Here is a 13,904-nt window from a genome sequence, read left to right as displayed (position 1 = left end):
ACCTGTGTCAGAGGTGGTGTCTGTAATCGGTTACACTATCCTGCCACTGCTCCTGTGGATGGGGAAACCGTGGAATGGTCCATGGGGAAAGGCGTGGCCTATAGAGGGCGTGGCCTGTGGGGGAGGTGAGAGTCAGTGACATCATAAGCAGTCGTCCTTCAGGTCCACAGCGTGGAGGGGGCATGAATTGTATGTATAGGGATACTCTGCAATGTATAGGGAATTAAACCATTGTATAACACCAGGAGGGTGCAAATGGAAAACTTACACAGTTATGAATACAAAGTACACACAGGCAGAGAGAAGATACCTGCCCGAGTCTCCTACAGCTGGCCACACACACACACACACACACACACACACACACACACTGTACACACTGTACACACACACTGTACACACACACACACAGTGTTCTCCCCAGGATCAATCAGCCGGGCGGAGCGCCCAGGTAAGTTTAATTACCGCCCGGCTGGTGATTTGCGTGCCCAAGTAAAATAAATTACTGCCCGCGGCTGATGACGCTGTGTCCCTGTCACCGCGAGCCACTCTCGTCGCTGACAAGTGCCCGCCCGGCAGTCAGGATGCGCTGCTCCTCCGCACACGAGATCTCGAGATTTCCGGCGAGCGCGTGCTTTGATTGGCTCAGCGAATAAGAGGCGTGACCATCAGCGCTGGCCGCCGACTGCAAAGCAGTGTTTCTGAGCTGTGTGTGCAGGGTAGACAGAGACGTCTATTGAGACAGAGGTATGCGCATAGTTCATTCACTGACTGCTGAAGCTGAATCAGTTTCTATATGCAGACTGTGATTATATATGTATATAGAAGAACATCACAGCCTGCAGATTTTGCGTGCGTAAATCATATCCATGGTCAGCCAGTGAACATCAAAGCCTGCAGATTGTGTGTACAATAATAATAATGTATAATATAGTCTCTCTCTCGATGTTCACTGGCTGACCATGGATATGATTTGATGTGCACGATATCGCGAGGGGGTGGGGGGTGCTGGGGGGGGGGAAATGGGGGCGTTGTGTAATATTACAGATAGTGTGGAAGGGCCAAGTATGCAGATTATATTATATTAAAGGAAATGTCCTAGGAGTTAAAGAAACAAAGGTTTACTTCCTCCAGTCGCTGGCAGCCCTCCTGTGCCCTCGCCAGAGCTCTGGTGTCCCAGGCCCCTCCGTTGGCGATGCCGACCTCGCCAGGTCGGCATCTACTGCGCCCTGGTGTCTGCGCTCACACGGTCTGGAGCGTTCTGCGCAAGCGCAGTACTGCCAGACAGGCGAGGTCGCCATCTGAAACGGAGGAAATCCCGGGATACCGGAGCTGCGGCAAGAGCATAGAACGGCTGCCAGGGCCTGGAGAAAGCCCCCGGTAAGTAGATCTTTGTTTTTTAACTCCTTGGACATTTCTTTTAATAAATGATTGTATGTGGCCCCTGCACACTATCTTCAATACCCCACGACCAATGCAACAGGAAACTAAACAGTAAAAGTGGACAGCAATAGAGAGACGAGCACACGCTATGCTGCGGTAGGGCAGCATAGCGTTCTCAGTTAACTTGCGCAGGCCACTAAATTTCCCCGTGCCGACCCACCCGGCTACTTTTTCATACCACCCGGCTGGAAAAAAATTCTGGGGAGAACACTGCACACACACACACACACTGTACACACACACTGTACACACACACACACACACACTGTACACACACACACTGTACACACACACACTGTACACACACACACACACACACACTGTACACACACACTGTACACACACACACTGTACACACACACACTGTACACACACACTGTACACACACACTGTACACACACACTGTACACACACACTGTACACACACACTGTACACACACACTGTACACACACACTGTACACACACACTGTACACACACACTGTACACACACACTGTACACACACACACACACACACTGTACACACACGTCAATCTTCCCCGTCAGCAGATACGATCACTCTAATGTCTGCAGCTATGCACATATACACTATATTTCTTGCTCCATAAGATCACCATTAAACAGCACAGAAGTCCTCTGTGCCGCAAGTGACATAGCATCTGTCAGTGATAAGGGGTCCGTCAGTAATAAGAGTGCACTTGTGTCATCCTCCCACTAGGGGGAGGACTATATACTCACCTCAGTTCATTCTGTAACTGTGCCACTCGCCTCTCATAACCATCAATGACTTCCAGCAGCCTATGAGGAGACAGGGAGGAGTCATGAGACTTATACAGCAGAGCTCTGAGAATCACACTGACAAATGGATCCACTAATATTACACATCACATTCTGATGGGAAGCTGGAAGGCACTGCGCTGTGAGGCAGGACAGATAGAGATAGTGCTAGGCCAGGAGCCCCTCCCCCAGCTTGTCACTGATGCAGAGAGAGATAGCGCCAGGCCAGGAGCCCCTCCCCCAGCTTGTCACTGATGCAGAGAGAGATAGTGCCAGGCCAGGAGCCCCTCCCCCAGCCCCTGATGTAGAGATAGATAGCGCCAGGCCAGGAGCCCCTCCCCCAGCCCCTGATGCAGATAGAGATAGTGCTAGGCCAGGAGCCCCTCCCCCAGCTTCTGTCACTGATGCAGAGAGAGATAGCGCCAGGCCAGGAGCCCCTCCCCCAGCCTGTCACTGATGCGCAGAGAGAGAGAGAGAGAGAGAGAGTGCCAGGCCAGGAGCCCCTCCCCCAGCCTCTGTCACTGATGCAGAGAGAGATAGTGCCAGGCCAGGAGCCCCTCCCCCAGCTTCTGTCACTGATGCAGAGATAGTGCCAGGCCAGGAGCCCCTCCCCCAGCCTCTGTCACTGATGCAGAGAGATAGTGCCAGGCCAGGAGCCCCTCCCCCAGCCTCTGTCACTGATGCAGAGAGAGATAGTGCCAGGCCAGGAGCCCCTCCCCAGCCACTGTCACTGATGGAGAGAGAGAGATAGTGCCAGGCTAGGAGCCCCTCCCCCAGCCTCTGTCACTGATGCAGGGAGAGATAGTGCCAGGCCAGGAGCCCCTCCCCCAGCCTCTGTCACTGATGCAGAGAAAGATAGTGCCAGGCCAGGAGCCCCTCCCCAGCCTCTGTCACTGATGCAGAGAGAGATCGTGCCAGGCCAGGAGCCCCTCCCCCAGCCTCTGTCACTGATGCAGGGAGAGATAGTGCCAGGCCAGGAGCCCCTCCCCTAGCCTCTGTCACGGATGCAGAGAGAGATAGTGCCAGGCCAGGAGCCCCTCCCCAGCCTCTGTCACTGATGCAGAGAGAGATAGTGCCAGGCCAGGAGCCCCTCCCCCAGCCTCTGTCACTGATGCAGAGAGAGATAGTGCCAGGCCAGGAGCCCCTCCCCCAGCCTCTGTCACTGATGCAGAGAGAGATCGTGTCAGGCCAGGAGCCCCACCCCGAGCCTCTGTCACTGATGCAGAGAGAGATAGTGCCAGGCCAGGAGCCCCTCCCCCAGCCTCTGTCACTGATGCAGAGAGATAGTGCCAGGCCAGGAGCCCCTCCCCCAGCCTCTGTCACTGATGCAGAGAGATAGTGCCAGGCCAAGGGCCCCTCCCCCAGCCCCTGATTATACTTACTGCTGGTCCAGGATGTTGTGTTCACGCGCCTCCCGATTCATCAGATGCAGGAAAGCCTTCTTCTGATTGGCTGTTCGCTTTTCCTCCTCACTCACCGCCTGGGAGAGACGTTTCTTCAGCTGTATGATGGTTTCTTCCTGACTCCGCAACCTTTCCTCGTGTTTCTGGCATCGATCCTGTGAGACACAATATACAGTGGTTTGCAAAAGTATTCGGCCCCCTTGAAGTTTTCCACATTTTGTCATATTACTGCCACAAACATGCATCAATTTTATTGGAATTCCACAAAAAAACCCAATACAAAGTGGTGTACACAGGAGAAGTGGAACGGAAATCATACATGATTCCAAACATTTTTACAAATAAATAACTGCAAAGTGGGGTGTGCGTAATTATTCAGCCCCCCTGAGTCAATACTTTGTAGAACCACCTTTTGCTGCAATTACAGCTGCCAGTCTTTTAGGGTATGTCTCTACCAGCTTTGCACATCTAGAGACTGAAATCCTTGCCCATTCTTCTTTGCAAAACAGCTCCAGCTCAGTCAGATTAGATGGACAGTGTTTGTGAACAGCAGTTTTCAGATCTTGCCACAGATTCTCGATTGGATTTAGATCTGGACTTTGACTGGGCCATTCTAACACATAGATAGGTTTTGTTTTAAACCATTCCATTGTTGCCCTGGCTTTATGTTTAGGGTCATTGTCCTGCTGGAAGGTGAACCTCCGCCCCAGTCTCAAGTCTTTTGCAGTCTCCAAGAGGTTTTCTTCCAAGTTGGCCCTGTATTTGGCTCCATCCATCTTCCCATCAACTCTGACCAGCTTCCCTGTCCCTGCTGAAGAGATGCACCCCCCGAGCATGATGCTGCCACCACCATATTTGACAGTGGGGATGGTGTGTTCAGAGTGATGTGCAGTGTTAGTTTTCCGCCACACATAGCGTTTTGCATTTTGGCCAAAAAGTTCCATTTTGGTCTCATCTGACCAGAGCACCTTCTTCCACATGCTTGCTGTGTCCCCCACATGGCTTGTGGGACACTGCAAACAGGACTTCTTATGCTTTTCTGTTAACAATGCCTTTCTTCTTGCCACAATTCCATAAAGGCCAACTTTGTGCAGTGCATGACTAATAGTTGTCCTATGGTCAGAGTCTCCCACCTGAGCTGTAGATCTCTGCAGCTCGTCCAGAGTCACCATGGGCCTCCTGACTGCATTTCTGATCAGCGCTCTCCTTGTTCGGCCTGTGAGTTTAGGTGGATGGCCTTGTCTTGGTAGGTTTACAGTTGTGCCATACTCCTTCCATTTCTGAATGATTGCTTGAACAGTGCTCCGTGGGATGTTCAAGGCTTTGGAAATCTTTTTGCAGCCTAAGCCTGCTTTAAATTTCTCAATAACTTGATCCCTGACCTGTCTGGTGTGTTCTTTGGACTTCATGGTGTTGTTGCTCCCAATATTCTCTTAGACAACCTCTGAGGCCATCACAGAGCCGCTGTATTTGTACTGACATTAGATTACACACAGGTGCACTCTATTTAGTCATTAGCACTCATCAGGCAATGTCTATGGGCAACTGACTGCACTCAGACCAAAGGGGGCTGAATAATTACGCACTCCCCACTTTACAGTTATTTTTTTTTTTTTTAAATGTTTGGAATCATGTATGATTTTCGATCCACTTCTCACATGTACACCACTTTGTGTTGGTCTTTCACGTGGAATTCCAATAAAATTGATGCATGTTTGTGGCAGTAATATGACAAAATGTGGAAAACTTCAAGGGGGCTGAATACTTTTGCAAACCATTGTATCAGCACCATACACTGTCTACACTGCCCGGTGTCACATGCGGTGGTGAGTGCACTGCCCGGTGTCACATGCGGTGGTGAGTGCACTGCCCGGTGTCACATGCGGTGGTGGGGGTACTGCCCGGTGTCACATGCTGTGGTGGGTGCACTGCCCGGTGTCACATGCTGTGGTGGGTGCACTGCCCGGTGTCACGCCCCCCCATCTGTCAGGGTAACTCACATGTACCGCCCTCTTTTCCTGTAATAACGCAGACATCTCCGTCTGTTGGTGCCGCAGCTTGGCTATGAAGTCGTCCTCCAAGTCCCGGATTTTGGCTTTCACGCTGTCCAGGATTCGCTGCAGATCACTGGCTCTCTGCTCCTGTCGCTGGGCGCGGTCCTGCTGCAGGCGAACGTCCTCCCTGGAGGAAGACAGACAGGAAATATAGCAAACCATCATACTCCGGGGCCTTTACTACAGAACAGTGAGGAACACCAGCATCAGCCAACCTGCCATGGAATTATGAAATACTGTCTGCAAATGTTTACATTCCTCAACAGGGTCACATCAGAACATAATGCGTGCTCACTGAACTTATATCCACACTTTATGCACCTCTCATGGGTGTAATTTCACAAAATCCCCAAATGAAAGCTACAGAACCCCGCCCCTCCTAATATCACTAAACACCGCCCCCTCCTATCACACAATCTCACACAACCCCGCCTCTCCTGATATCACACAACCTCGCCCCCTCCCGATATTACACAACCCCGCCTCTCTTGATATCACAACTCTGCCCCCCTAATATCACTAAACCCCACCCCCTCCTATCACACAATCTCACCCCCTCCTAATATCACACAACCCCTCCTCTCCAGATATTACACAACTCCACCCCTCCTAATTTCACAACTCCGCCCCTAATATCACTAAACCCCGCCCCCTCCTAATATTACACAACCCTGTCTCTCCTGATATCACTCAACACCGCCCCTATATCTATCTATCTATCTATCTATCTATCTATCTATCTATCTATCTATCTACACACACACACACACACACACAGTTGCGGTCGGTTTGCGACGAAAATCGTTAAACCGAGATGTGACCTGTAATCTCCCTCTGGAACAGCTGGGAGGTTTGATCTTAGCTGAGAGAATCCCTGTAACAGCCTGGGGGGGGGGGGGGGGGGGGGATGGGGAGGGGGAGGTGTTAATTAGCTTGGACAATGCTTGTGTCCAAGAAGAATGTTTACTTTTAATTACCTCAGGAGATGTCCATAGTCACCAAATGGTGAGCCAGCAAAAGACCCTTCCCTCACAGCAGGAGGTCTATTCAAAACCTGCTTTCCCACAGACTCCATGGCACCGACAGGGGAAGATGTGAATGCATGTGTTCTATGATTTCTTGTCTGGTATACGGAGACCGTATACCGCACAACTATAAAATTCATATAGTCGTATTTGTTAAAATCTGCCCAACCTGCTGGTATAAAATTCATTGCAATAGCCCGTCCGGTTGTTGAGGTATGACCCTTCTCAGGATCTGGACCCGCTGCCCTAGCCACGCCTGATGTCATATTAACCGGTATTTTATGACAATTAAGAATCTGTTACCCACCTAAATATGACATGTATCGTTTACGAGTTACGGCATTTTATAAGTTTAAACCTAAACTCTCAGAGGGAATGAACTGTCATTGGTGGGTAATTCAGAGGGGGCAGGCGTTGCTACGCCCCCAAATCTGCTTCATCAAAAGCACATTGCCAGCAGGCGGACCTCAGTTCTCCAAATTCCATCTGTATGAGAGCCTGTCTGCTGCTAGCCAGAGGACACGTGGTTAGCGGCCATCTTGTTTGGACTTTGCTCTGGAATTGAAACTAAGAACTTTATGATTTTCCCAGAAAGGACATCTTTCCATGAATTAAGTATTTTCTCCCTTTTATTTTCATACTGTGTTATCATTTTGTCTCCATAATTGTTGATTTTAACGATTTTCTGTATATTTTAAATTATTTATATTGCATTAACCCTCTGGGGGCTAATCCCGAGCTGAGCTCGGGGTAAGCCGCCACAGAGGATTTCTCAGGCCCTGGTGGGCCGATTTGCATAATTTTTTTTTTGTTGCACGCAGCTAGCACTTTGCTAGCTGCGTGTATATACCGATCGCCGCCGCTCCGCGCTGATTCGCCGCTACCCGCCGCGCCGCTCCCCCCCCCCCCCCCAAGACCCCGTGCGCAGCCTGGCAATCAGTGCCAGGCAGCGCTGAGGGGTGGATCGAGACTCCCTCTGACGTCACGACGTCGATGACGTCATCCCGATCATCGCCATGGCGACGGGGGAAGCCAAACAGGAAATCCCGTTCTGAACGGGATTTCCTGTTTGCTTTGATTGCCGGAGGCAATTGGAGGGGGTGGGGGGATGCCGCTGCACAGCAGCTATCATGTAGCGAGCCCTGGGCTCGCTACATGATTTAAAAATAAAAAATTTTAAAAAATAGTGCTGCGCCACCTCCTGGCCGAAATAATTGAAACCCCCAGGAGGTTAATAAACCGACGCTAACGTCAGTTGTTGTTCAGCTACCCTATTATTCAGCCACACAGAAACTGAGCCCCGACTTCTGGAGAGACACTACTTTTGTTGCTAGCTAGACAGAATAGACGGTGTTTAAAATGTTTTGATTTGTAGATCTAGGCTCAGCCAGTGAGTGAGTTCCTCTGTCTCAGAAAACAGAGGTGGTGGCAGTTATACCCTGAAATAGTGTGTAATTCGTAATTACCGTAACCCACAGGCTCCCTTCTAGTCGGTCTGCTGCCAAAACTCCATCGGTTTCTGCGCACTGATCGCGACCACAGCTTGCATGGTCTGTGTGCTGAAACCGATTGGAAGGCAATTTGCAGTCTGGCCATGAGGGGTCCTGTGACACATACATACACATAAGAGTGTTTCTTCCAGAGTAAAATAAGTCATAAATGACTTTTCTCCTATGTTGCTGTCACTTACAGTAGGTAGTAGAAATCTGACATTACTGACAGATTTGGGTTAGTCCAGATCTCCATAGAAGATTCTCAGCATGGCCTTTTTTTCTTTATAAAGACACTCCCAGAAAAAGATTGTTTATTTACCATACACTTTTTTGACAGTTGGACAGAGCAACTGCCATTAAGTGCTTTTGAAAATTGAGAAATCCCTGAGGAAACCCCCATGAGGAAAGGGGCTAGTCCAAAACCTGTTGGTTCTGTTAGATTTCTGCTACTTATGGTAAGTGACAGCAACATAGAAGAAAAGTAATGTATGGCTCATTTTACTCTGGGAGAAATGCACTTATCTGGAATGCGAAAGTTTGGGCAACCTTGTTAATCGTCATGATTTTCCTGTATAAATGGTTGGTTGTTATGATAAAAATGTCAGTTAATTATATCATATAGGAGAGACACACAGTGATATCTGAGAAGTGAAATGAAGTTTATTGGATTTACAGAAAGTGCACAATAATTGTTTAAACAAAATAAGGCAGGTGCATAAATTTGGGCACCACATCAAAATAAATCAATATTTAGCAGATCCTCCTTTTGCAGAAATTACAGCCTCTAAACGCTTCCTGTAGGTTCCAATGAGAGTCTGGATTCTGGCTGAAGGTATTTTAGTCCATTCCTCTTTACAAAACATCTCTAGTTCATTCAGGGTTGATGGCTTCTGAGCATGGACAGCTCACACCACAGATTTTCAATTATATTCAGGTCTGGGGACTGAGATGGCCATTCCAGAATGTTGTACTTGTTCCTCTGCATGAATGCCTTAGTGGATTTTGAGCAGTGTTTAGCATCGTTGTCATGTTGAAAGATTCAGCCCTGGCGCAGCTTCAGCTTTGTCACTGATTCCTGGACATTGGTCTCCAGAATCTGCTGATACTGAGTGGAATCCATGCCCCTTATTATACCCAAATAACTCAATTGTATTTTCATTAGTCCACAGCACCTTATTCCAAAATGAAGCTGGCTTGTCCAAATGTGCTTTAGCAAACCTCAAGCGGCTCTGTTTGTGCTGTGGGCATCACTCTCGCATACAGCATCTCCTTGTGTAAAGTGTGCCGAATGGTTGAACAATGCACAGTGACTTCAACTGCAGCAAGATGATGTTGTAGGTCTTTGGTGCTGGTCTGTAGGTTGACAGACTTTTCTCACCATTCGTTGCTTCTGTTTATCCGAGATTTTTCTAGGTTTGCCACTTTGAGCCTTAACATGAACTGAGCCTGTGGTCTTCATTTCCTCAATATGTTCCTAACTGTGGAAACAGAAAGCTGAAAACTCTGAGACAGCTTTCTGTATCCTTCCCCTAATCCATGATGGTGAACAATCTGTCTTCAGGTCATGTGAGAGTTGTTTTGAGACCCCCATGTTGCTACTCTTCAGAGAAATTTAAAAAAAAGAGGAGGGAAACTTACAATTGACCCCCTTAAATACTCTCATAATTGGATTCACTTGTGTATGTAGGTCAGGGGTCACAGCTTACCAAGCCAGATTAGAGTTCCAATAATTAGTTCTAAAGGTTTTGCAATCAATAAAATGATAACAGTGCCCAAATGTATGCACAAGCCTAATTTTATATTGCGCACTTTCTGTAAATCCAATAAACTTCATTTCACTTCTGAAATATAACTGTGTGTGTCTCCTGTATGATATATTTATATCACTGTGTGTGTCTCCTATATGATATATTTATATCACTGTGTGTGTCTCCTATATGATATATTTATATCACTGTGTGAGTCTCCTATATGATATATTTATATCACTGTGTGTGTGTCTCCTGTATGATATATTTATATCACTGTGTGTGTCTCCTATATGATATATTTATATCACTGTGTGTGTCTCCTATATGATATATTTATATCACTGTGTGTGTCTCCTATATGATATATTTATATCACTGTGTGAGTCTCCTATATGATATATTTATATCACTGTGTGTGTCTCCTATATGATATATTTATATCACTGTGTGTGTCTCCTATATGATATATTTATATCACTGTGTGTGTCTCCTATATGATATATTTATATCACTGTGTGTGTGTCTCCTATAGGATATATTTATATCACTGTGTGTGTCTCCTATATGATATATTTATATCACTGTGTGTGTCTCCTATATGATATATTTATATCACTGTGTGAGTCTCCTATATGATATATTTATATCACTGTGTGTGTCTCCTATATGATATATTTATATCACCGTGTGTGTCTCCTATATGATATATTTATATCACCGCGTGTGTCTCCTATATGATATATTTATATCACTGTGTGTGTCTCCTATATGATATATTTATATCACTGTGTGTGTCTCCTATATAATATATTTATAGCACCGTGTGTGTCTCCTATATGATATATTTATATCACTGTGTGTGTGTCTCCTATATGATATATTTATATCACTGTGTGTGTCTCCTATATGATATATTTATATCACTGTGTGTGTCTCCTGTATGATAGATTTATATCACTGTGTGTGTCTCCTGTATGATATATTTATATCACTGTGTGTGTCTCCTGTATGATATATTTATATCACTGTGTGTGTCTCCTATATGATATATTTATATCACTGTGTGTGTCTCCTATATGATATATTTATATCACTGTGTGTGTCTCCTATATGATATATTTGTATCACTGTGTGTGTCTCCTGTATGATATATTTATATCACTGTGTGTGTCTCCTGTATGATATATTTATATCACTGTGTGTGTCTCCTATATGATATATTTATATCACTGTGTGTGTCTCCTATATGATATATTTATATCACTGTGTGTGTGTCTCCTGTATGATATATTTATATCACTGTGTGTGTGTGTGTCTCCTATATGGTATATTTATATCACTGTGTGTCTCCTATAGGATATATTTATATCACTGTGTGTGTCTCCTATAGGATATATTTATATCACTGTGTGTGTCTCCTGTATGATATCTATATCACTGTGTGTGTCTCCTATATGGTATATTTATATCACTGTGTGTGTCTCCTATAGGATATATTTATATCACTGTGTGTGTCTCCTGTATGATATATTCATATCACTGTGTGTGTCTCCTATAGGATATATTTATATCACTGAGTGTGTCTCCTATATGATATATTTTACTGACAATTTTTATCGTAACAACCAACAATTTTATATTGGAAAATAATGACGATTAACAAGGTTGCCCAAACGTTTGCATCCCACTATTTTAAATCTTAAGATTTTCGCAAACAATGGCCCTTTAACCTCCCTGGCGGTAAGCCCGAGCTGAGCTCGGGCTATGCCGCGCAGGGGGAGATCTCAGCCCCTGGTGGGGCGATTTTTATTCTGTAAATTGCTGTGCGCGCAGCCAGCACTTTGCTAGCCGCGCGCACAGCTTGATCGCCGCCGCTCTGCGGCGATCGGCCGCACGCAGCGGCGAAAGAGGGCCCCCCCCCCGCCAGAGCCCTGCGCTGCCCGGACCAATGAGTTCCGGGCAGCGCTATGGGCTGGATCGGAGGTGTCTGACGTCAGGACGTCGGCTGACGTCCATGACGTCATCCCGATCGTCGCCATGGCGACAGGAGAAGCCAAACAGGGGAACGCGTTGTACACGCGTTCCCCTGTTTGCTATAGATGCCGGCGACGATCGCACTAGAGGGACACATGCGCCCTCTAGTGGTGTTTCATGTAGCTACCACTCTGGTAGCTTTACATGAAACAAAAAAAAAAAAAAATTTAAAAAAAAAGTTTTTTTGCCAATTTGGCAAAAAAAATTAACCGCCAGGGAGGTTAATATATATTGTTATATCACAGATTATATACTGTATAATCAATAGTTTCTTGTGAAGAAAGAAATAATCATTGTTATACCTTAAAATTACATATCATTTATAATGTCAACATGTACAGTAAATGCTGGAGTCTTTTTAGAAAGGACATTATCATACAGGAGGTCCTTGATTCAGCTGGAAGAATCAAACAATACTACACACACACACACACACATACATACATACATACATATATATACACACATACATACATACATATATATATGTAGTCGCACCACGCATAACTCAGTCACACGCACGATTGCAGGACTTCACCAGGGCTGCCCCTACTCTCTGGAACTCTCTCCCACCAGCCGTCAGACTCGCCCCCACCTTTAATACCTTCAAACAAGCTCTCAAGACTCACCTCTTCACGCTCGCATACCCCCCTACACCAGTACAGTGTTCTCCCCAGAATTTTTTTCCAGCCGGGTGGCATGAAAAAGTAGCCGGGTGGTGAAGAAAGGTCATGCTGGGTGGAAAGGCAGGGTCACATCGAAGCGGCAAATTTATTTTGGGTCCCAACATAGTCACCTATGTTGAAAGCTGCGATTAGCAGCTACAGCTGGAAATTTGTACAGGTCGTAGCAATTTAAGACTAAAACTGAGTACCCACGAAAAGATAGATCACGGAACTCCATTATGAACAATCGTTCTATGATCTATCTTTGAACATTGGAAGCGGAGTTATGTGACCAACAGGACGTAAGCAATAGTTCAAATGAAACCATGTTTTGCTAGAGTCAAATGACTTTACTAGAAATTATTGTTTCGTTTGAACGATCATTTCCATTGTGATCCATCAGAACGGTCCTTTAAAAAAAAAAGTGAGCACCACGGTTCGTAAGCCATCTGAAACTTGTATAACGAATCTCCATTAAATGATCATTACGTAATGTCATGCTGTTTAATTTTTATGTGGATATGGACCTTTTGGACTGAGATCATAACCAATGCCTGCTGTACCAGATGATTGTTATTAAGATGCAGGGGTGTGTGTGTGTGTGTATCAGCTTGGCAGACAGCTTGGCTGGGGAAAGCACAATGAGCTGTGTAACAGTGTAAATAGATTTTCACAGGTCAGCAGCAGCTGTATCCCCCAGCTCACCTGCCCTGATTTCTCACCTCGCTGTTTGATTTCTGGACAGACACGTGGGAAGTAAGTTAAGTTTACAGCGTGAGGGGAGAGTCCTTCACCCATTGTCTGTCTAGCATTCTCCGATGTTTACTTTGAAAACAAGAGGCCAGCATGCCAGTGGATGACTGATAAGATCACTCTAAGGAGCCCCTCGGGAAAGCATCCTTGTTTTCTCCCCTCTCGCACCGCTTTTACAGCCAGGAAAACACACAGACCCAGCGCGGCTTGAAGCATCGATAGCAGCCAGTAGCACATTAGCTCAGCTGACCCACGCGACAGGGCACGCCCCCCACTGGTGAAGCTGTAATGTGACTGGCCAACAGGGTAGTGAGAGGCAGAGTCTCCTGAGCTGCATGACACAACGTCATACAGTACTTCCCCTGTCCCTCCCTCCTTACCACCCACAGACAGGAATTGAGGCGTAGAGCGGGTATAGCGTCCATGAGCGACAGCGGGCTGCCTGCAGAAGCAGTTCTGCTGCGGATGGCGGCTGATTGGCAGCCGGGCGGTGAGGAATTTCAGGT

The 13,904-nt window shown here is 46.5% G+C and overlaps 1 protein-coding gene across 7 annotated transcripts in view; it reads right to left on the bottom strand.

The window, feature by feature from the left end:
• Positions 1–13,904, bottom strand: part of CEP70 (centrosomal protein 70) — an 88,751-nt gene that overhangs the window by 55,086 nt on the left and 19,761 nt on the right. For all 7 annotated transcript variants that reach the window (XM_068246310.1, XM_068246311.1, XM_068246312.1 and 4 more), the window contains 3 exons: positions 5,624–5,804; positions 3,603–3,778; positions 2,182–2,241 (listed from right to left, as the gene is read on the bottom strand). In XM_068246310.1, the coding sequence (XP_068102411.1) occupies positions 2,182–2,241; positions 3,603–3,778; positions 5,624–5,804 (417 nt within the window). The remainder of the gene's footprint in view (positions 1–2,181; positions 2,242–3,602; positions 3,779–5,623; positions 5,805–13,904) is intronic.

Source organism: Hyperolius riggenbachi, chromosome 7 (genome assembly GCF_040937935.1).
Source record: "Hyperolius riggenbachi isolate aHypRig1 chromosome 7, aHypRig1.pri, whole genome shotgun sequence".
NCBI classification, from domain to species: domain Eukaryota; kingdom Metazoa; phylum Chordata; class Amphibia; order Anura; family Hyperoliidae; genus Hyperolius; species Hyperolius riggenbachi.
This window is presented reverse-complemented; position numbering and strand designations above follow the sequence as displayed.